Source organism: Drosophila takahashii, chromosome X (assembly GCF_030179915.1).
Source record: "Drosophila takahashii strain IR98-3 E-12201 chromosome X, DtakHiC1v2, whole genome shotgun sequence".
NCBI lineage: Eukaryota > Metazoa > Arthropoda > Insecta > Diptera > Drosophilidae > Drosophila > Drosophila takahashii.
Genome location: NC_091683.1, coordinates 1,776,113 through 1,799,292, shown reverse-complemented (window position 1 = coordinate 1,799,292; position 23,180 = coordinate 1,776,113). Strand labels below are relative to the sequence as shown.

The following is a 23,180-nucleotide window of genomic DNA, read 5'->3' as shown; positions in this document are numbered from 1 at the left end:
CTCAATAAGTTGTCTCATTATTTAATTTGAAAGACGACTTCCTATTTCTTTTTTTTGGGCGAGGCCCACAAGAGGAGGGCGCAAAAGGTCATTGGAAACTTTTTTTAACACGTCCACGTTGGTTTGACAGTAAACTTTTTCCCAACTGTGGTGGCGAGTGGCGAGTAGGGTTCAAAAGTGGGTGGCGGGGAAGAATAAGCAGAAGAAGGGCTGACCGGCGCCTGTAACTGTAATTACTTTGCAGGCCCAAACAAAAAGAACCGAAAAAAAAATACGAAAACGAAAAAAACGAAATCATAAAACACAAAAAGTTTCCGGCTGCTGCTGTTATGCAAATTTTTTTATTTTCCATTTTTCGCTTTTGTTTTCGGAAAAAGTTGGTAACTCTGCTGCTGGCCACGTTCGTAAGGCCCAAAGCCCGGCTGCAGTTATTAACGGTTAATCTGGCGCCATGTTGCCACTTTGGCACGAGGTGCGGATTCCCTGCGATTCCCTGTCCCGAGTTCGAATCCCAGTCCGAATCCGGATTTGAATCCGGCGATTCTAGAGACCCTCCTCGCCCATTTCCGTTCTGTATTATTTGTCAAGTGGCGGACCTAGCACTTGGTGCAACTTTTTACATTGTGTGTGGGTGTGCGGCTTGGCGAACTTTGTCGAGGAGTCGCCAGTAGACCACTCAATCCCTGACCACCTGATCTTCTGCGGTGGTGTGCTACACTTTTCAAGTGTCCTCATCTTACTATTTAATATGAATCCTTACAAGTCGATTTAGTTTGCTAGGAATTAAATTAAGAAAATTTAACTACTTTTATTAAAAAAAATTATTTTTTTTTTAAACATTAAAAAACTAAAAGTTTAATATGAAAAAGAAACTGGTTTTATAACTATACTACACTAGACTGGTTATTTATGTGATCGGGGATCTTGTGTCTGGAATTCAGGGCACATCAAAAAACTAGAAGGCAAAAGGAGATTACCAACACAAATTGACAGTCAACTTGAAGCCTTATTTCAATAGAAATTTATTGTCATCTGCAACCGAATTCCATTCCATTCCATGCCAATGCAATCCAGTTTATTCCCCTTCCGGGGAGCTAAAACGTTGACGTGTAGGCCACTTGGCAGTGCTAATGCCGCCTGGCCCCAGGCCACAGCCCCTGTGATCTCCTTCTTGCTACGACGCGTACGACGTCTACAGCCCAGTTATAAACTAAACATTCTTACGATAATGTCCTCTGCAAGGGACAGCGAAGCACAGTGGAGGAAGAAAAATGGTAGAGACAGCTCCCGAGGTAGTTGGCGACCTAAATTCAGCGAATTGCGTATACGCACCAACAGTGTGTTGTATATATACGAATATGTTCCGTGTTCGGTGCGTTAAAAATAAGCCGTAGAAGAGCACACATACGGCAAAACGCAGGTCGGGTTGGGTCGTCGAGATTATCTTTTATAAAAAGCACAAGGGATACACACACATGTGGTTCACAGTGCCAACAGCTGGACTAAGCGAAGCCCCACGAGTTAACTAACCATCCACCGATGCTCTTGTCTTGTATTTTTTACGCGTACGTGAGCACATTTGACCAGTAGTGATGGTGGTGCAGCCATCACCCATCACACATCCATCCCTTTTAGCCATTTGTCCACCCTGCAGTTGGCTTGTCAACGACTATTTAGTGCGGAAAATGCGTAAATTATTTACGTACGTACGCATTCGTATTCACATTCGGATACGCATAAAACCATTTCGGACGAGGGCGAACGAAAAGGCCTCATCATAGCCCCCCTCATTATCATCCTCATTGTGGTAAGTCCAAGGGGAGGTAGCCAAGGTCGCCGGCAAGGTCGCTTCAACCTGAGAGTATGAACAGCGGCAGAGCACATACAACTGAGGGCTTAATTAAAGCATTAAAATTAAAGATTCATTAAATAATTTCTAGCCATGGCAACGGAGCTTCAAGAAGGGGGAGACACTTGTGCAACAGCAGTCGAGACAATAAAGCCAACGCTTGACAATCCAAATCCACTTGATGCGGCGTGCGTGCTCGAGTCCAAGTCCGTGCCTGGCATCGCTGGCAGCACCTCTGACCATCTGGTTATCTGGTTATCCGTTAACTTGAAGGAAGGGGTGACTCCCAGACGGTGTGATTGCCCCCTGATAGAAAGAGGTCAGCCCACAAAAGGGTGGATGAATCGCACTAGCTCCATTTCCGCCATTGAATATCGGATAGGGAGAAAATGAACTTGATAGCACATCAAGAATTTTCTTACTCGCTAGTTAGACCCTACACTCGTTACTCTCAATCGCTACTCGCACCTCTTTATTGATGGTACTCGCTACTCTCAATGGAAGTGGAAAATTGGAAAATTAACATGCGAACTAATAGAACAACCTTCTTTTTTTTCGCAGGCGAACGACTCATCCAGTATGCCAGCGAGAATCTGGTGACGGAGGTGCTCATCCACCCGCAGTACAACACGCTTATCCAATGCATGCGAAACCTACTCAGCAGCTTTACCCGCCACCGGCACATCATCCACGCCGGATACACCTTCAGCGGCAATGGTTCCTGGATACTGCAGGTGGGTCACAGTCTGGGGATTCCCCTTATTTTTACCCTCAATCTCATTCGTTTCCTTCTCGATTCACAGGACGGAACCTTCTCGGTGGCGGACTTCTCGGAGGCCTTCCAGGAGCACGACGTACAAAGGGTGATTCGGGCCTATGCGGACACCATTACCATGAACATCCACTGCGCGGACGCCGGTCTTTGGCACACTCTGCCCGAGAAGGCCTTTGCGCGCCAGTGCCGGATCCGGATCAATCCCGTCGATGTCCTGGACACGAGCAGCGAGTGCATCAACGGATTCATAGGTGAAACCTCTAGTAAACACTCTAGGTTTTGGGATAATATAATCGGCTCGTATGTTCTAATGCAGATTACCTGGCGCCCATGGTAATGCCAACTTCGTTGAGGGAGCTGCTAGAGACCTCGGACGTGGTGGGCAACATCCGCTTCACCCATCCCACGCTATACGTCTTCCCCGGCGGTCAGGGTGATGCGGCTCTCTTTGGGATCAACGGCTTTAACATGCTGGGTAAGTACAGTCAGCGACGCAGAAAAGAATCGACGTGTGCCCCATACAAGATAGGCGTGTGACCGCAAATGTTTCCCGCGTGTCTGGCTTAAAATATTTAAATTAACTAAAATAACTTTGTAAGAAACTATATGTTTCAATCAAAATTTGTATCCCATTTTTTTTTCTTTTTTTATATTTTTTTATTATTTTTTTTTCTTTATTTTTTTTTATTTTTTCTTTATTTTTTTGTATGATATATAAATATTTTTATTTATTATGTGTCATTTCTATGTAACTGTTGTTAAAACAGCTGTTTTTAAGATTATTTACTAAATTATTCTAGCACATTAATATACAAGTTTAACTTGTAGTGCTAGGAACTTAGATAAATAAATAATGTAAACGTTATACCTTACCTTTTCCAGTTGATGGCGGCTTCAATCGAAAGGCTTGCTTCTGGGACTTTGCCCGCCACCTGGACCGACTCGATGCGGTGCTGATGACGCGGCTGAACAACAGCAATGTCCAGGGATTGGGGGCAGTGGTCTCGCGCAAGCGGGACTCGCATGTCTACCCGCAGATTGGGCACTTCTTTGGCAACGTACCTGACCGCCGCGGCCTGCCCAGCCCCGATGGCGACAAGGATCGCGATCCCCTGCTGATCGATCTCTTCGAGCGCGGCCATGGCATCGTCAGCGACCTGAAGGCTTTGGATCTGAAGCCGCAGGGCTGCTACCGCAACCAGGAGCCGGTCAATCTCTACCACAAGGTGGGCCACGGCACGCTGGACATGTATGTGATAAGTCCGGCTCGCGACTCCAAGGAGGTGAAGGAGTTCCTCCAAAAGTGGCATGCCGGCGATCAGCGTCTATTCGCCGCCCGCGAGTCGCGTGACTTTAACTTTCCCCTGCAGAACTTGGTATCCATATGCGCCCTGCTCGTCTGGCAGCCGGCCAATCCGGATGACACCATCACCCGCATTCTCTTCCCAGGCAGCACGCCCGATTTTAAGATCCAGGAGGGTCTCGAGAAGCTCAAGCACTTGGAGTTTATGAAGCACTCCACCTGCACGGCCAAGTCGATTGCCCCCGCCATTCAGACGGTGGTGGGAGCGCGCAAGTCGCTCAAGTCGGCCATCGAGGCCACGCCGGCTCCACCGAGTGCTAGTTACAAGTCCGGGAAGCTATCTGTTCAGCATCCCCAGCAGCAGGACAACAAGGCCAAGGAGGCTAAGGAAGCGGCCGCTGCGGCTGCTGCTGCTGCTGCAGCTGCAAGCGCTGCTTCCATAGTCCGCACTAAAGCCGATTCCATGGACACGGATGCGGAGGTGGAGCACGAACCCGAAGCCGAACCCGCTGACACGGGAGATGAGGCTGTGGTTGAGCCGGAGACGGAAGCCGAACCTGAACACGAACCTGAAGCCGAGCAGCAGGACAACAACAAGGATGTCGGAGAAGAGAAGAAGGTGGAGGTGCTGATCATGAAGCCCAGTCAACAGGCGGTCTCTCAACCTCAAGTCAAGGATGCAGTGGATGCAGCCAAGCCAGTTGGCAAGGTGGCAGCCAAGTCGGCAAAGTCGGAGAAGGCGACGCAAGAGAAGGCAGCGGAAAAGCCGCGTGCCGAGGTTAAGCCCGTGGTGCGTTCCCGCATCGATACCAAGCCGCCCAAGTCCATGGATCGCAAGCTGGCAAAGCGTTCGGAGGAGAAGAAGAGCTCGCCAACGGCCACGCCGGCGGCCCGAGCAGCGGCTGCCAAGGCGAAGGTGCCGCTGAGCAGCCGGCCACCGGTGTCCAGCAGCACCACCAAGTCCAGTCCGAGCAGCACGCCGGCGAAGAGCGCCAAGGAGGCGAACAATCGGAAGGTACTAGAGTCCAAGCAGCAGGCGGCCAGAGTACAGAGCGCCACCTCCAGCAGGCGGGTGACCACCAGTGAAAGGCGTGTCCAACAGCAGCAGGTGGAAGCCAAGACAACGGCGACGGCAGCGGCTGCCCAGAGGAAACCCATCTCGAGGCGACCTCGCGGGGTTTCGCCCTCCAAGCGAGCACCGGCACCCGGCAGTCCGGTGAAGCAGGCCAAGCCCAAGGTGCCGGCGGCGGAGCTCAAGAAGTCGCGGCTCGAGAAGGCCGGTGGAACCACCGATTCCAGCCTGGTCTCCACGCCCTCCGTCGACGAGGCGACGGCAGCCAAGAAACTGCAGGACTTGACCGCCTCGCAGGAACTCGATGCCGAGAAGCAGCGCGAACTGGACGACCTCAAGGAGGAGCAGGAGGTGGTGCGCGAGATTGAGGCTGTGTTCAGTCGGGATGAAATGAAGCGACAGCAGCATCAGCAGATCAAGGCCGAGCTACGCGAGATGCCCGCCGGCGGCGGTGAGGAGCCCGAGGAGGAGGAGGAGTACCTGATCATCGAGAAGGAGGAGGTGGAGCAGTATACCGAGGATTCCATTGTCGAGCAGGAGAGCAGCATGACCAAGGAGGAGGAGATCCAGAAGCATCAGCGCGACTCGCAGGAGTCGGAGAAGAAGCGCAAGAAGAGCGCCGAGGAGGAGATCGAGGCGGCCATTGCCAAGGTGGAGGCAGCCGAGCGCAAGGCTCGTCTAGTGCAGGATCAGGAGCAGGAATCGGAGCAGGAACAGGAGCAGGAGCAGGAAGGAGATGAAGAGGAGCACGGCGAGATCAAGGCCGAGGTGCAGGAGATCATTGCCACGGCCAAGACGATTGTAAAGTCGCGAACCGACGATCAGTTGGCCAACAAGGAGGAGGAGTTCTCCTCGCCCACGCCCGAGGAGAAGCTGAGCAAGAAGACGTCCGATACGAAGGATGAGCCCGTTGGCGGAGCCCCCGTCGATGCGGTGCCCATCAATCTGCAGGAGAGCCTGCCCGAGGAGAAGTTCTCGGCCACCATTGAGTCGGGGGCCACCACGGCACCCACGCTGCCCGAGGATGAGCGCATACCCTTGGATCAGATCAAGGAGGATCTGGTGATCGAGGAGAAGTACGTGAAGGAGGAGACCAAGGAGGTGGAGGCCACCGTTGTGGTGGTGGCCACCGTCCAGGCTCTGCCCGAACTTCAGGATCCCTCGGCCATCGAGGTAGCGGTTGCTCCCAAGGATGCCCCCCAGGATGCCGCCAAGAAGATTGACCTATTGGGCGAACTAGCAGGCGAGCTACCCGGCGAACGGGTGCTGCCCATGAAGATGACCTTCGAGGCGCAGCAGAATCTCTTGCGCGATGTCATCAAAACGCCCGACGAGGTGGCCGATTTGCCCGTCCACGAGGAAGCCGATCTTGGCCTGTACGAGAAGGACGGCAGCCAGGATGCGGGCGCCAAGAGCATTTCGCACAAGGAGGAGTCGGCCAAGGAGGAGAAGGAGACCGATGACGAAAAGGAGGCCAAGGAAGAGGTCGTCGAGCAGGAACAGGAAGCTCAACCGGAAAAGGAAAAGCAACCGGAAGTGGAAGTGGAAGAATCTAAAGTGGAACTCAAGGAAGAGAAGCCAAAGGAGGAGCAGTTGGTCACCCTGGAAACCGAACAGATAGTGGAGACGACCACTAAACAGCAAGAGGAGCAAAAGGAGCAAAAGGAAGAGGAGCAAGAGGCCGAGTCAGGTGGAATCATTACCGAAAAGGAGGCCAAGAAGTCGGCCAGCACTCCCGAGGAGAAGGAGACCAGCGACATAACCTCCGAGGATGAGCTTCCCGCACAGCTGGCTGCACCATCGGCACCTGCGGCCACTGTGCCCCTGCCCAAAGATCCCAAGGAGGCCAAAGAACGCGAGGACACCGTGTCCATGGAGAGTCCCGCCACCATCGAGGAGGCCATCGAAGTCGAGGTGCAGGCCAAGCAGGAAGCCCAACCGGCAAAGTCACCACTTGCCTCCAAGGAGGCATCCCGCCCAGAATCCGTGGCATCCGAAGTGGCTAAGCCCGATGAGAAGTCCCCAGCCGCGTCCAAAGAAGCTTCGCGTCCGCAATCCGTTGCGGAGAGCGTCAAAGTCGAGGCCCTAGATGAGAAGCCTGAAAGTCGACGAGAATCGGTGGCCGAGAAGTCTCCACCCGCTGCCTCCCAAGAAGCATCCCGACCCGTTTCGGTGGCCGACAAGTCCAAGGAACCCTCCCGACGCGAGTCCGTGGCGGAAAGCCACAAGGACGAGAAGTCTGCACCGGCTTCGAAGGAAACCTCGAGGCCCGAATCCGCTCTCGAACATGTCCTCGATGTCCTAGAGGCTGAGAAACAAGAAAGCCGCCGGGAATCCACTGCAGAAAGCTTCAAACCGGAAAGTGCAAAGGATGAGAAATCTCCATTGGCATCCAAAGAAGCCTCCCGACCAGATTCCGTGGTAGAAAGCACCAAGGATGAGAAGTCCGCTCAGGCCTCGAAGGAAGCCTCCCGACCAGATTCCGTGGCAGAAAGCACCAAGGACGAGGCGGAGAAGTCAAAGGAACCTTCACGTCGTGAGTCAATCGCCGAAAGCGTTAAGGTCGAGAGCACTAAAGATGAAAAGTCCGCCCCTGCCTCCAAGGAAGTATCCCGCCCCGAGTCAGTCGCCGAAAGCATCAAGGATCAGGCTGAGAAGGTGGATAGCCGCCGGGAATCTGTGGTCGAGAGCATCAAGGACGAGAAGTCTTCCGCTGCCTCCAAGGAAGCTTCCCGTCCGGAGTCCGTTGCTGGAAGCGTCAAGGATGAACCAGCATCCCGACCAGCATCAGTGGCAGAAAGCGCCAAGGCGGAGAGCACCAAGGATGAGAAGTCCGCTCAGGCCTCCAAGGAAGCTTCACGGCCAGGATCAGTGGCAGAAAGCACCAAGGACAAGGACGAAGCTGAAAAGTCAAAGGAACCATCCCGACGGGAATCGGTGGCTGACAGTGCCAAGGAATCTAAGGAATCCAAGTCCCCCATTGAAGGTGCTTCGAAGGAAGTCTCAAGACCCGGATCAGTAGTAGAGAGTCTTCAGGACGAAGCCGAAAAGCCAGAGAGCCGACGAGAGTCGGTGGCCGAAAGCATCAAGGTCGTCTCAAAAGAGGCTTCCCGTCCAGAATCTGTGGCGGAAAGCATCAAAGATGAGGCGATCAAGTCCAAAGACGCTTCCCGTCCGGAGTCCGTTGCTGGAAGCGTCAAGGACGAACCAGCATCCCGACCAGCATCTGTGGCAGAAAGCGCCCATGCGGAGAGCATCAAAGATGAGGCGATTAAGTCCAAGGAGGCTTCCCGGCCAGAATCTGTGGCGGAGAGCATCAAGGATGAGGCCATTAAGTCCAAGGAGGTTTCCCGTCCAGAATCCGTAGCGGAGAGCATCAAAGATGAGGCCATCAAGTCAAAGGAAGAATCTCGGCGTGAGTCCGTGGCCGAAAGCGTTAAGGCGGAGAGTGCCAAGGACGATAAGTCCCCATTGGCATCCAAAGAAGCCTCCAGACCAGCATCCGTGGCCGAAAGTGCCAAGGATGAGGCGGCTGACAAGTCCAGGGAACCATCTCGGCCAGGATCCGTTGCGGAATCCGTTAAGACGGAAACCAGCAAGATTGACCAGTCGCCCGCTGTGTCTAGAGATGTCTCCAGGCCGGATTCAGTGGCCGAAAGCGAAAAGGACGACACCGATAAGCCGGAATCTGTTGTGGAAAGCGTTAAGGTTCCGGTTTCCGATGCCGCCGCAAAGGAACTCTCACGACCCGAGTCTGTTGTGGAAAGCGTTAAGGATGCGGCTGAAAAGGAGCAGAGCCGTCGTGAATCTGTTGAAAGTACAAAGCCAGAAATTCTTACTGGCGACAAATCTCCAGTCGCCGTTCCCTCAAAGGAGGTCTCCAGGCCGGAATCTGTGGTGGAAAGCGTGAAGGATGAATCGGAGAAGCCAGAAAGCCGATGCGAGTCCCTCGCTGAAAGCGTTAAGCCAAACCAGAGCACCAAGGACTCCAAGGAACCATCCCGACCGGAATCCAAGGTAGAAAGCGTTAAAGACGAGTCTGACAAATCGAAGACTCCATCCCGGCGAGAATCCATTGCGGAAAGTGTGAAAGCTGAGAGTGCCAAGGACGATAAGTCTGCACTGGCCTCAAAGGAGGCTTCCCGGCCAGAGTCCGTGGCCAAGGAGTCCAAGGAAGCATCTCGTCGTGAATCGGTGGCCGGAAGCGTCAAAAATGAAGCCTCTCGTCCCGAATCTGTGGCAGAAAAGTCACCGATGGCATCCAGACCAGCATCCGTGGCAGAAAGTGTGAAGGATGAGGAGAAGGCTGACAAGTCGAAGGAGCCATCTCGACGAGAGTCCGTGGCCGAAAGCGTTAAGGCGGAGAGTGCCAAGGACGAGAAGTCTCCAGTGGCATCCAAGGAAGCCTCCAGACCAGCATCCGTTGCCGAGAGTGTGAAGGATGAGGAGAAGGCCGGCAAGTCCAAGGAAGAATCTCGGCGGGAGTCGGTAGCCGAAAGCAGCAAGGACCTGGCCTCCAAGGAGGCATCAAGACCTGAATCCGTGGTGGAAAGCGTAAAGGACGAAGCAGAAAAGCCGGAGAGTCGTCGCGAATCTATAGCAGAAAAGTCTGCAGCAGCTTCGAAGGAAGCATCAAGACCTGAATCAGTGGTGGAAAGCCTGAAGGACGAAGCTGAAAAGCCAGACAGTCGTCGCGAATCTGTGGCAGAAAAGTCTGCAGCAGCTTCAAAGGAAGCATCAAGACCAGAATCAGTGGTGGAAAGCCTGAAGGACGAAGCTGAAAAGCCAGAAAGTCGTCGCGAATCTGTGGCAGAGAGTGGTGCTTCGAAGGAAGTTTCTCGGCCAGTGTCTGTGGCGGAGAGCATTAAAGACGAAGCCGACAAATCTAAGGAGACACCATCCCGTCGCGAATCTGTAGCCGGAAGCATCAAGGCGGAGAGTACCAAAGATGACAAATCACCGCTGGCCTCCAAGGAGGCATCGAGACCGGATTCGGTGGTAGAAAGCCTTAAGGACGAAGCCGAGAAGCCGGAGAGTCGTCGCGACTCGGTGGCCGAGAAGTCTGCAGCAGCCTCGAAGGAAGTTTCTCGACCAGAATCCGTCGCAGAGAGTGTTAAGGTGGACGAAGTCGACAAATCAAAGGAACCATCCCGACGAGAATCGGTCGCAGAGAGCATTAAACCAGATAGTTCAAAGGATGAAAAGTCTCCGCTGGCTTCCAAGGAAGCATCCCGGCCAGAATCTGTGGCAGGAAGTGTGAAAGATGAAGCCGCCGACAAATCGAAGGAGCCATCGCGAAGGGAATCAATTGCTGAGAGCCTCAAAGCGGAAGCTATCCAGGTAGGAAGTTTACCATATATTCGAATATCAGATACCCATTACTCTTGTGGCAAAAAGGTATATTGTATTCTTTGAAAAGTATGTAATCACAAATCGTAAACTTCAGTCAGTTACGTTGCCATGACGTCCATATTTATTTCAAAATTGTTTAACAGTGTAATGGGTATGTGATATTTGAGGTAAGGAGCTAAAGTACTAAATCGGTTCTAACAATTTTTTTTACAAATAATTTTGTAAAATGTTCTCGGTTTCCTTTAACTTTTATTAAATTTGAAATTATTATTTTTTCTACCCCTTCCAATTAGGACGATAAATCGCGCCCGGAATCCGTTGGGGAAAGTGTAAAGGATGAAGCAGAGAAACCAGAAAGTCGTCGGGAATCGGTAGCTGAAAGCCTAAAGGCTTCTAGTGCCAAGGAAGAGAAGTCCCCATTGGCATCGAAGGAAGTCTCCCGGCCAGAGTCGGTGGCTGAAAGTGTTAAGGATGAGCTGGAAAAACCGGAGAGCATCAAGGATGGGGACGACAAATCAAAGGAGCCCTCTCCAAGGGAATCCGTCGCTGTCATTTCGAAGGAGTCCTCACCCAGACCATTATCGGTGGCCAGTGATCATGAAGAAGCGGCCGTCGAGTCCAAGCTTTCCATTTCCCCCAAAGACGCATCCCGCCCAGAGTCGGTTGCTGCCGAAACTGCCTCCTCACCCATCGAGGAGGCGGCCATGGAGTTCCCGGAGATCGAAGTGGTGAAACGAGCTAGCCTAGCTCTTAGCCTGCAAGTAAAGAGTCCTGCAGCGGGAGAACTGCCCACAGACTCGAGTCCTGTTGACGTGGCCGAGGGTGACTTTACCCATGTCGTCGCTACTGGTGGAAGCACCACCACAGCCACCAAACCGGCAGAGCTTTCAACGGTTGGTGCTGCTGCTGTCACGGTCTCGTCACCTGTAGACGAGGCTCCAAGAACCCCGTCTGCTCCGGAGCAACAACTATCCCGACCAGATTCTCCCGCCGAGTGCGCAGAGAGTGATGACAAGGATGACAAGTCGAAGGAACCCTCGAGGGCCGGATCAGTGGCAGAAAGTCACAAGGATGACGGAGAAGTGGAGGAAAAATCAGCAGAAGCGAAGGATGTTGTTGCCAAATCCAAGGAATCGTCACGTCCGGCGTCTGCGGCAGAGACCACAGCATCATCGCCGATCGAGGAAGCACCCAAGGACTTTGCCGAACTTGTGCTGCCCTTGAGCATTGACGCAAAGGGTAATCTACCAACTTTGTCCAGCCCCGTGGATGTGGCCCATGGCGACTTCCCCCAGACAGCCACACCCACAAGCTCTCCAACTTCTCAAGCAGCAACCAAGCCAGCTGAACTCTCCAAAGTGGACATTGAGAAGACAGCATCGAGTCCTGTGGACGAGGCACCGAAATCCCTAATTGGATCTCCCGAGGAGGAGCGCCCCGAATCTCCTGCTGAAAGTGCCAAGGATGAGGCTGAGAAACCCAGCTCCGCAATCGCCTCAAAGGAGGCATCTCGTCGTGAATCCGTGGCAGAAAGTACAAAGGAGCAGGCATCCAAGGATTCATCGCGTCCACCATCTGTAGTCGAAAGCATTAAGGGCGAGAGCGCTAAGGACGATAAATCCCCTCTGGCGTCGAAGGAGACTTCCCGGCCGGAATCCGTGGTGGAAAGCATTAAAGACGTTTCCGAAAAAGCATCCAAGGAGTCATCGCGTCCACCATCCGTGGCAGGAATCGCCAAGGAGGAAGTCACCAAGGTGGAGAGCGTTAAGGCGGAGGCAGAGATCTCGGAAAGCCGTCGAGAGTCGGTTGCTGTTGCCGATGAGGCTGACAAATCCAAGGAGCCATCCCGCCCAGAATCTGTGGCAGGAAGCACCAAGGCGGAGAGCAGCAAGGATGACAAATCCCCGCTGGCATCGAAGGAAGTCTCTCGCCCAGGATCCGTCGTTGAAAGCATAAAGGACGAAACCGAAAGCACTCCACAAATAGTCGTCGATAGTACAAAGCCATCTCCAACAGACTCAAAGGAAAGCGTTGCAGCTGAAACTGGCAAGGAATCTAGGGAACCATCCCGACCAGAATCTGTGGTAGAAGGCGTCAAGGCAGATAGCACAAAGGAGGAGAAATCGCCAGAGGTTTCCCGACCAGCATCCACTTTACCCAAGGACGAAGATGAAAAGCCCGAGGAGAGCCGACGAGAATCGATCGCAGGCAGCCTTAAAGCTACAACTACTGCATCCCAAGATGGCTCCAGGCCAGGATCAGTTGTAGAAAGCATTAAGAATGAAGCTGAGAAGCCCGAAAGCCGTCGCGAATCTGTGGCAGAAAGCATTAAGCCCGAAATATCTGCTTCTGCCTCGCAGGTCACCTCCCGGCCCGAATCCGTTGTGGAAAGTGTCAAGGACGAGGCAGAAAAGTCCAAGGAGCCATCTCGACCGGCATCCGTCGCGGAGAGCATTAAGCTGGAAAGCCTGAAGGACGAAAAGTCACCGCTCGCCTCAAAGGAAGCTTCCCGCCCGGAATCAGTGGCAGAAAGCATTAAGGATGAAGCCGAGAAGCCCGAAAGCCGTCGACAGTCAGTTGCCGAGAGTGTAAAGCCAGAAAGTGCCAAGGACGACAAGTCGCCTTTGGCTTCCAAGGAGGTCTCACGACCAGAATCCGTGGTGGAGAGCGTAAAAGATGAAGCGGAAAAGTCCAAGGAGCCATCCCGGCGAGAATCGGTAGCAGAAAGCCACAAGGCAGAGAGCACAAAGGATGAGAAATCGCCACTTGCCTCAAAAGAACCTTCTCGTCCTGGCTCTGTCGTAGAAAGCATTCTAGATGAAGCTGAAAAGGCTGAGAGTCGTCGTGAATCCGTGGCGGAAAGTGTAAAGCCAGAAAGTGCAAAGGACGAGAAATCTCCGCTGGCCTCGAAGGAGGCCTCCCGCCCAGATTCCGTGGTAGAAAGCACGAAGGATGAGAAGTCCGCTCAGGCCTCGAAGGAAGCCTCCCGACCAGATTCCGTGGCAGAAAGCACCAAGGACGAGGCGGAGAAGTCAAAGGATCCATCACGTCGTGAGTCCATCGCCGAGAGCGTTAAGGTCGAGAGCACTAAGGATGAAAAGTCCGCCCCTGCCTCCAAGGAAGTCTCCCGCCCCGAGTCAGTCGCCGAAAGCATCAAGGATCAGGCTGAGAAGGTGGAAAGCCGCCGGGAATCGGTAGCCGAGAGCATCAAGGCCGAGAGTGCCAAGGAAGCTTCCCGTCCAGAGTCCGTTGCCGGAAGCGTCAAGGATGAACCAGCATCCCGACCAGCATCTGTGGCAGAAAGCGCCAAGGCCGAGAGCACCAAGGATGAGAAGTCCGCTCAGGCCTCCAAGGATGCTTCACGGCCAGGATCAGTGGCAGAAAGCGCCAAGGACAAGGACGAGGCTGAGGCTGAAAAGTCAAAGGAACCATCCCGACGGGAATCGGTGGCTGACAGTGCCAAGGAATCTAAGGAATCCAAGTCCCCCATTGAAGGTGCTTCAAAGGAAGTCTCAAGACCCGGATCAGTAGTAGAGAGTCTTCAGGACGAAGCCGAAAAGCCAGAGAGCCGACGAGAGTCGGTGGCCGAAAGCATCAAGGTCGTCTCGACAGGGGCTTCCCGTCCGGAGTCCGTTGCCGGAAGTGTCAAGGACGAACCAGCATCCCGACCAGCATCTGTGGCAGAAAGCGCCCATGCGGAAAGCATCAAGGATGAGGCGATCAAGTCCAAGGAGGCTTCCCGTCCAGAATCAGTGGCGGAGAGCATCAAGGATGAGGCCATCAAGTCGAAGGAGGCTTCTCGGCCAGAATCTGTGGCGGAGATCATCAAGGATGAGGCCATCAAGTCCAAGGAGGAATCTCGGCGTGAGTCCGTGGCCGAAAGCGTTAAGGCGGAGAGTGCCAAGGACGATAAGTCCCCATTGGCATCCAAAGAAGCCTCTAGACCAGCATCCGTGGCCGAAAGTGCCAAGGATGAGGTGGCTGAGAAGTCCAAGGAACCATCTCGGCCTGAGTCGGTGGCAGCAGGAAGTGATAAGGACCAAAAGTCCGCATTGGCATCCAAGGAAACCTCAAGACCATCGTCCGTAGTGGAAAGTGTGAAGGATGAAGCTGAGAAGGCAAAGGAGGAGGAGGCATCTCGACGAGAGTCCGTGGCCGAAAGTGTAAAGGCGGAAAGCAGCAAGGATGACAAATCTGCGCCGGCCTCCAAGGAAGCATCACGACCAGAATCCGTGGTAGAAAGCGTCAAGGACGAAGCTGAAAGGCCAGAAAGTCGTCGTGAGTCCATTGTGGAGAGTGGAAAACTAGAAGGCTCCCGGCCAGCTTCGGTGGCGGAGGTGGCCACCAAGTCCTCCGACCACGTACCTGATGAGAAATCAAAGGAAGCGTCCGTGGCCGCCTCACCCAAGGATTCATCCCGCCCAGCCTCAGTCGCAGAAGCCATCGAGTCTTTAGCCGAGACTGGCAAAGATGAAAAGTCGCCGCTTCCTTCGCGTCCCGAATCGGTGGCCGACAAGTTGTCACCAGCTGCCTCAAAGGAAGCATCTCGACCAGCGTCAGTCGCCGAGACCGCCTCATCTCCCATTGAAGAAGGTCCACGGTCCATCGCCGACCTAAGTCTGCCCCTTACCCATATTGCAAGCGAGATTCCCAAGGGCAAGCTTCCCACTCTCTCGAGTCCCGTCGATGTGGCCGAAGGAGACTTCTCGCAAGTACTAGTTGAGCTCTCCTCTGCTCCTCCAGCTGCACTTTCCAAGCCAGCGGAGCTTTCGCAGTCGGATACGGCACACACAGTCTCCAGCCCAGTGGACGAAGCCTCTCCAGTTCTCGAGGAAGTCAGCCAGGTTGTTGAAGATCTTCTGGATCTGAAGGAGACCCAATTAGAAACAGAGATCGTAACCAAGGAGTCATCGAGTACATCGTTGTTCGAAGGCATTTCCTCCAAAGTGGAGGAGAAAGTCGAGAAGCTGGAGACCTCGGTGGTGAAAGAGGTTGAGGAGAAGGTTGAGAGTTCGGTGAAGCAGATGGAAGAGAAGGTGGAGAAGGTCGAGAGTTCGGTGAAGCAGGTGGAGGAGAAGGTCGAGAGTTCAATGAAGCAGGTGGAAGAGAAGGTCGAGAGTTCGGTGAAGCAGGTGGAGGAGAAGGTCGAGAGTTCAATGAAGCAGGTGGAAGAGAAGGTCGAGAGTTCCGTGAAGCAGGTGGAGGAGAAGGTAGAGAGCTCGGTGAAGCAGGTGGAGGAGAAGCTAGAGAGCTCGGTGAAGCAGGTACAGACCACAGTGGCCGAGACCCTTGAGCAGGTGAGCAAGGAGAGCAGCGAGCAGCTGACGCAGATCAAATCAGTGCTGGACACCAAAATCAGCAGCGTGACGAACCTGTTGAGCTCCGCCGTGGAGACCGTCGAGCAAAAAGTCCAGGAGGTGACGGAGAAAGTGAGCAGTGAGAAGACAACCGATGCACAGACTTCCGAGGAAGTCACCGCCAGCAGCGGCCTGGATCTGGGCACATTCTCGGAGCTGCGAGAGACCCACATCACCACCGTGGGCTCGCCGGAGTTCACAGTGACGATCTGCGAGCGGGATGAGCCCGTGCTGCATGACATCAAGGAGGAGGATGAGGAGCATCGCTTCTCGCCGCCCAGCGACAAGTCGGGAATTCTGCCAGTCCAGCCGATGCGACCACTGTCACCGCGCGAGGAAGAGGTGGCCAAGATCGTGGCGGACGTGGCCAAGGTTCTGAAGTCGGACAAAGACATTACCGACATAATACCCGATTTCGATGAACGCCAGCTGGAGGAGAAGCTCAAGTCAACCGCCGACACGGAGGAGGAGGATTTGTCCAGGGATGTGGAATCGCTGGAGATTAGTGTCAAGGTGGAGATCGAGTCGGAGAAGTCATCGCCTGATCAGACCAAGTCCGGGCCCATTTCCATCGAGGAGAAGGACAAGATCGAGCAGTCCGAGAAGGCACAGTTGCGCCAGGAGCAACCTTCTGCTGCTCAGCTTCCCAGCAAGGAGGAATCTCGCCCTGAGTCCGTTGCCAGCCAGGTGAGCGATGACAAGGAGAAGGACATTAAGATCTCTCGACCGGCATCCAGCACCAGCCAGTTTAGTGCCAAGGATGGCGATGAAGAGACGACAGAGTCGCTGCTCCAATCACTAACCACAACTACGGAGACCAAGGAGACAGTCGAGAGCAGCAAGGAGCAGCAGGAGAAGTCCAGTGTGGTCACCACCACCACCAAGACCTCCACGGTGCAACTGCGCGAAGAGTCCACCAGCGACTCGTTGAGCAGCTTAAAGGTGGAGGACAGCAGCTCCCGACGCGAGTCGCTCTCCAGTTTGCTGGCCGAAAAGGGAAGCATCATCGGCAGTCTGAAGGAGGAAGCAGCCACCGCCTCCGCCTCCCAGCTGGAGGAGCTCCTGGTGCAGTCCGAGGAATGTTCCTCCGAGTCAATTGTGAGTGAGATTCAGACCACCACCAGTACCAGTACCGCTTTGAAGTCAATCAAGTCAGAGATCAAAGATTCGAAGGAAACCAAGGAAACCAAAGACGACTTAAAAGAGACAGTGGCCGAATTTCTGGCCACCGAGAAGATTGTCTCCGCCAAGGAAACATTCAGCACCGAGGCCTCCAAGACGGCGGATGAGTGCCTGAAGAAGGTATCCACCACCTCCCAGCGGACACTCTTTGTGGGCACCGACGAGTCGCGACGCGAGTCCCTCTTGAGTCAGGCCAGCGAGTCGGGCCGCCTGACCCACAGCGATCCCGAGGATGAGGATCCCGACGATGACGACGAGGACGCCGATGAGCGGGCCAGTGTGAAGGAGAGCCGCTCCAAGTCCATTGCCACCATCATGATGACCAGCATCTACAAGCCTTCCGAGGAAATTGAAAGCGAGTCAATCGAGACGCTCGCCGAGGAGGAGCACGAGCAACTGGGTCGGGATGAGGTCACCTCGAGCTCAACCACCTCCACCAGCAAGACCACAACTCATCTGCAGTCCAGCGAACAGAGCAGCAGCACAGCCACAGCCACAACCACCAGCAGCAGCTCCAAGGTGGAGTCCATCACGCTCACCCAGATAACCACAGATCAGCCAGCTGGCCAGGATCAGGATCTGGCCCAGTTCCAGGCTGAGCCCGCTGACCGCAAGACACCGCCAACGGCGCCCGTCAGTCCCAGTGTCAAGCCATTCGGCTCGACGGGATCAGGATCAGCTGGAGCTGGAGCTGGAGTCGTATCAAGTGCCGCCAGCATTGTCTCCTCCTCGGGACCGCTGTCACCCAAGGACATTAGCGGCAAGTCCAGTCCCGGAGCTCTCACCTCCGAGAGCCAGTCCATACCCACTCCGCTGGGTCGCGAGTCGCACACAGAGACGCCGGAGTCCTCCCCCAAGCCCACGTCGCCCTTCCCGCGCGTCACCAAGGACGAGCTGAAGTCCCTGGAGATTCAGGTGAGTTTTTGCATGAGTTTTTATAAGATATCAGAGTTTTAATCAGAGATTCTTCTCCAGCAGCAGGAGCAACTGATGCTGGCCGGTGCTGCAGAACCAGATCTTCCCGAGCTTCATGAGCTGCGCGGCCTGGAGTGCACCACCGGGCTCAGCGGCAGCACAGAGAAGATAATCACCACCACCATCACCACGGTGACCAAGGTGATTTCGGCCGATGGCAAGGAGATTGTGACCGAGCAAAAGACGGTGACCACCACGGATAGCTCGGAGCCGGATAGCGAGAAGGTGGTGGTGACCACCACTCGCACCACCAGCGAGAGCGAACGCGATCAGCAGCAGCTGCTGCCCAAGGAGGTGGCCCTGCTGCGTGGACTGGGCCGCTCCAGCACACCTGGTAGCGAGGACGACGATGATCTGCTGCTCCCAGGATCACCGCGCAGCGCCACCAGCTACGAGCTGCAGCACTCCAGCTCCGGCGTTAGCAAGCGCTCCGATCTGGACGATGAGAGCCAGGACGACATACCGCCGCAGTATGGCAGCGAGGAGCTGGCGACGGCGCGCTCCATCCTCCTCCCAGCTTCTCGCAGCACTATTCCCGATCCCATGGCCACCTCCTTCTACGGTGCCCTGCCCGATAGCTTCGAACGGAGCTCGGGAACGGAGCCCATTCCCATCCAGGGTGGTGCCGGCAGTGATAGCCAGCAGTCGTCGGAGAGCGTGGAGAGCACCAGCCAGACCTGGGCCGGGCACAAGTTCCTCGACCAGGCCGACAAGGACTTCCAGCGGGCGCTCGAGGAGCATGTGCAGGCGCGCGGTGCCGAGGTGATGTCCTCCGTGACGGCCAAGTACTCGTACTCGCCCTCGAAGGCCGAGGAGATGGAGCAGATTGTGAGCAGCACTGCGGAAAGGCAGCGCTTCCCGCTGAGCGATGTCCAGCGTTCCCGGGTGGCTGAGAGCGGCTTTGCCACCGTGGGCAGTGTAGCTGCCTCCCAGGAGAAAGAGGAGGAGAAAGCCACCACAGCGAGTACCACTTCCACTGGCGCCCTGCCCAAGGATCGGCTGGAGGAGTGGGGCAAGCCCTTGGGCCTGCCTTCACCAGCACCTCTGCCCGTGGAGGGCGGTGCCGGGGATATACGCACCACGCCCAAGAAGGAACGCCGCCTGGTGGCCACCAAGACGCGGCTGAACAACGAGAAGAATCTGCGTACGAAGCGCAGCGAATCGCCCAACAAGGCGGGCAACAAGAAGCCGGCGCCCGTCTACGTGGATCTCACCTATGTGCCGCACAACGGCAACTCCTACTACGCCCACGTGGACTTCTTCAAGCGGGTGCGGGCCCGCTACTATGTCTTCTCGGGCACGGAGCCCAGTCGCCAGGTGTACGATGCCCTGCTCGAGGCCAAACAGACATGGGAGGACAAGGAGTTGGGTGAGTGGGCTGTCTTAAAGTAGAGTCTTGCATGACTGTACTTGAAAGTCAAGTCAGTTAACTGGAATCACTATTTTTCATTTGATTCTTTCAAAGGGAAAAACAAGAGATTTAATATAAAATAAATAGATATAACATAATTTCAAATCACCAAAAAAAAAAAAAAGAAAAAAAGAAAAAAAAAATAAAAATAAATAAATAAATAAAAAACGATTGATCAAGTGAAACAAGTTAACTCACTTGAACTAACTCGCTCTATTTTCAAAAAATTTACTTGTTTGTCAAATCAAGTGTACTCATGCAGGACTCTACTTTAAACCTCTCCACCTAATATATATTTTATCTAATACATATTGCATTTTACAGAGGTCACCATCATACCCACGTACGACACCGACGTGCTGGGCTATTGGGTGGCCGAAAACGAGGAGCTGCTAGCCAAGCACCGCATCGACCTCTCGCCCTCCGCCTCGCGCTGCACCATCAACCTGCAGGACCACGAGACCTCGTGCTCCGCCTACCGCCTGGAGTTCTAGGCCACGGGCTTGTTTATTGCATTCGACGATGACTAAGGAAGCCAACCCACAACAACAACGCACCCAACCAGAAGAGAAGGAAAGGATCAGAGGAGAGCATCGAGTTCATGTATGGCTTACAAAGTGCTTGGACTCGATGGACGATGGACGGGACTAGAAATAAGAATAAGATCACAGCAACAGGATGAGAATAAGAATAACAATTCAGATGGGGACAGACAATGCAATATGGCTATGGAAACGAGGCGGACGCAGGCTGATATGGCGGAGTACGGAGGTCACGCGAATGACGCCATTTTGTTCACCAATGCCGTCTATTGAGCTTTCGCCGCCTTCTTTTCTGCCAAACCACGAAAAAGAGCTACGTAATTAATTGAATATTTAGTTTAAAGCGATTAATTACAATTACCAAACAATGCAATGCAATGCAGATCCTCAGTGGATGAGTTGAGAACGCAGAAGACACTTATTTGTTGCTTTCATTGACGTAACATACCGTAACATCAAGCTACCTTGCCTAGTAATCCAAAGATCAAAATAGTTTTCAAAACCGCATAGCTAAAATATACAAAGGAAAAAACCAAGAAACCAAAAAGACGAGAAAAGCTAACAAAAACGAAGAAAGAAAAAGACACTCTCTATATATAAAGAAATTAATATTCATGTTTAATAATATGTATTAGTCGAAACTTTTACGAACCCTGCGTATGAGTATGCCCATACCAAAGGTATTCGAATTTTAAAGCGAGCATCAGCTAACTGCGAAAGCGCTTTGTAGCCGTAGGATAATAAGCGATCATAATACTGACAAGAAGATCGGAGGCGGATCCACTAACCGCCCTTCGGACTAAACCTAATCAAATGTTGAAGGCTAGCAAGCGATTACAATTACGATCTACGATCTACCCTTTCCCCCAAGAAAACCCAAATATCCGTAGCCCAAATTATTGAATAATTTAAGCTCGTAGTTCATTCTCACAAATTAATTTCCTTTTCGTTTCGTTTTGTTATATTTTGCGTTCGGTTTCGTTGTTCCAGCAGGCAGCCGCAGAAAGACTTATATATAACCCAAGAAACTATAGCGACCGATATACGTACACTTCCACTTCCGAATATGGGAGAGCTAAAAAAAGAGAATGGGAATGAGAAGAGGAGAGGAATGGAGACAAGAACTGGGATGGTGAGGTGATGTAGCTAGGAGAACAAAGGATTCGATGCTGTTGCTGGAAGATCGATGGTGGAATAATAAGATGAGGAGTTGGACGGTAAACGACGACGACAAAGTCAATGCTGATGTTATTACTATAAGGATTACAAGTGTCTGAGTGGGTTAGGGATGGGGATAGAACTTAGGTTGGGTGGGTTGGGAATGGGGCTGGGTTTTAAGGTTGGGTTCGAATGGAATGGAACGAGAAGTCAGAGACAGGAGTGAAACAGCTATTGTGAGACAAAAACGAGTATGAGAATGAGCAGAGGGTCGATAACTAAATACGAATAAATATGAAGTACACAAAGTGAATGAAGGTTATTTTTCTATATTTTTTTTACTTTTTCATAGTCATAGAATAACAAATTTGCAACAAACAAACAAGATAAATATGCAGCGAGAACAGACAAGAACGAGAACGAGAAACGAGTAACGAGAACACAGGCAATTTTAATCAACGTAACCAGTAAAACCGCATTAAAAAGCGGAACAAGCAATTCGAGGCCACAGCAAAAGGAAAAGCAAAAAATAAAATGCAAAAAACAGTCCAAAAGAGCCAGTTACAATTATAAATTAAACTCGAGACAGACTTTTTAGGCTACGCGTATATTTTTGAGTTGCTTTTTATATATACAACAGCAACAGGCAGCAACAGAAAAATAGAAAAAACTGAAAAACAGACAACAGTCACTGGCAACCGTCCAGTCTACAACCGTTTGATAAGCAACCAGCGAAATTTAAGCAAAATTATACACACGTAGGGCTAAGAGGGGCGGGGATACGACATTCGATGGGGATGGGGTCCATATAGGACCTATCCATTGGTCCTGGGTTCAATCCGCATCCATATATCGATATCGTTATCGATCCCAAACCGCGTTCCCCGTCCGACCAGCAGCACATGCGATTGGGATATTGGGATATTGAATACCGATCACCGATAACTGATCACCGATACCGATATATACCGATCGAGCGTCTTTCGATTATTGAGTAGCATTGCAGTCTCCGCTTCAAGGATTTTAAATTTATAACCGAGAAAAAACCAAAAAGATCAAATTTATTAAATATATATTAATTATTTTCCAAATTCGTGCGCTAAGCGAAACAAAACATAAACTAAAAAACTACAAAAGAAAAAAACAAAAAAAAACCGAAGAAGGTTTAGATAAAGAATACTCACACATGAACTATATACACTATATATATATATGTACTTGAGCGTATTGATGTTGCTTAAAACGAAAAACCCAAAAACAAAAAAAAGAACTCTTCTCCCAGCCAGAAGACATTTTTTGCCTTTCACAAAACGAATTTCCCCTAAGATACGAGAAAATATGAGAACTTGTTAACTTTGCCCCCGTTTTGTTTGCGACTTGAGTTACGTTATCAAATCAGATCAATCAGATCAGACTATATACACCATATACACTACCCACATAACACCACAAACCACACACCACACACCACACGCACATGTATCCATTTGCCTTATATCCAGAGAACAAACAGATATCTGCATCATACCTTATATTAGTCTAAGAATCAAATACGATATGTATGACCTATGAGAGTTTGTTTGTTGAATTTGCTTTTACTTTTTAGCAGCTTCGATTTAAATCAAATATACATACTAAACGCAGACACCCCCGCAAACATATATGTTATATGCCATATGATATATGATATGATATGTGGTGTTTGTGGATCTGGGCGTCTGCTCTATATAATCATTAGTACAGCAAAGTGCATGCAGAAAGTAAGAAAGCAAAAATTGTTACAAACAAAATAGCCGAACCGAAGGAGTATCGCTAACTGGCTAACTGGATGATATTGGCCAGGCCATATAACTATAGCCTATAGCTATTGATATATGTGTACCGGGAAGCGAGTAATTAGGACAGAGCGAGAGAGCAAAAGAGCGAAAGAGCGATAGAGAGAGCAAGCCAGCACAAAGATCCGATATAATGGTTAATGGCAGAGGTTAACGCGAAGAAATATATATGTATTACATTTTATGAAACGTCAAGCTTATCTCAAGAACTATTTCCAAAAAAACAAAATCTGAAATTATAATAAACGTATTTATGTGAAGCCCGGATGTGTGTTTTTCATAAGTCACAAGTTACAAGTCACCAGGCTCCCAGCTCTCTATTTATAGAGAAGGGACCCGGACCCACCTTGGATTTCTTGATTGATGGCC

General features: G+C 52.1%; 1 protein-coding gene across 6 annotated transcripts in view; it reads left to right on the top strand.

Moving 5' to 3' along the window:
- futsch overlaps positions 1-23,071 on the top strand; it is a 69,164-nt gene extending 46,093 nt beyond the window's left edge. For all 6 annotated transcript variants that reach the window (XM_070218405.1, XM_070218410.1, XM_070218407.1 and 3 more), the window contains 7 exons: positions 2,411-2,583; positions 2,653-2,875; positions 2,941-3,099; positions 3,507-10,339; positions 10,645-17,805; positions 17,866-19,234; positions 19,601-23,071. In XM_070218405.1, coding sequence (XP_070074506.1) covers positions 2,411-2,583; positions 2,653-2,875; positions 2,941-3,099; positions 3,507-10,339; positions 10,645-17,805; positions 17,866-19,234; positions 19,601-19,770 — 16,088 coding nt within the window. In that variant the 3' untranslated portion in view covers positions 19,771-23,071. The remainder of the gene's footprint in view (positions 1-2,410; positions 2,584-2,652; positions 2,876-2,940; positions 3,100-3,506; positions 10,340-10,644; positions 17,806-17,865; positions 19,235-19,600) is intronic.
- Positions 23,072-23,180: the final 109 nt, after the last annotated feature.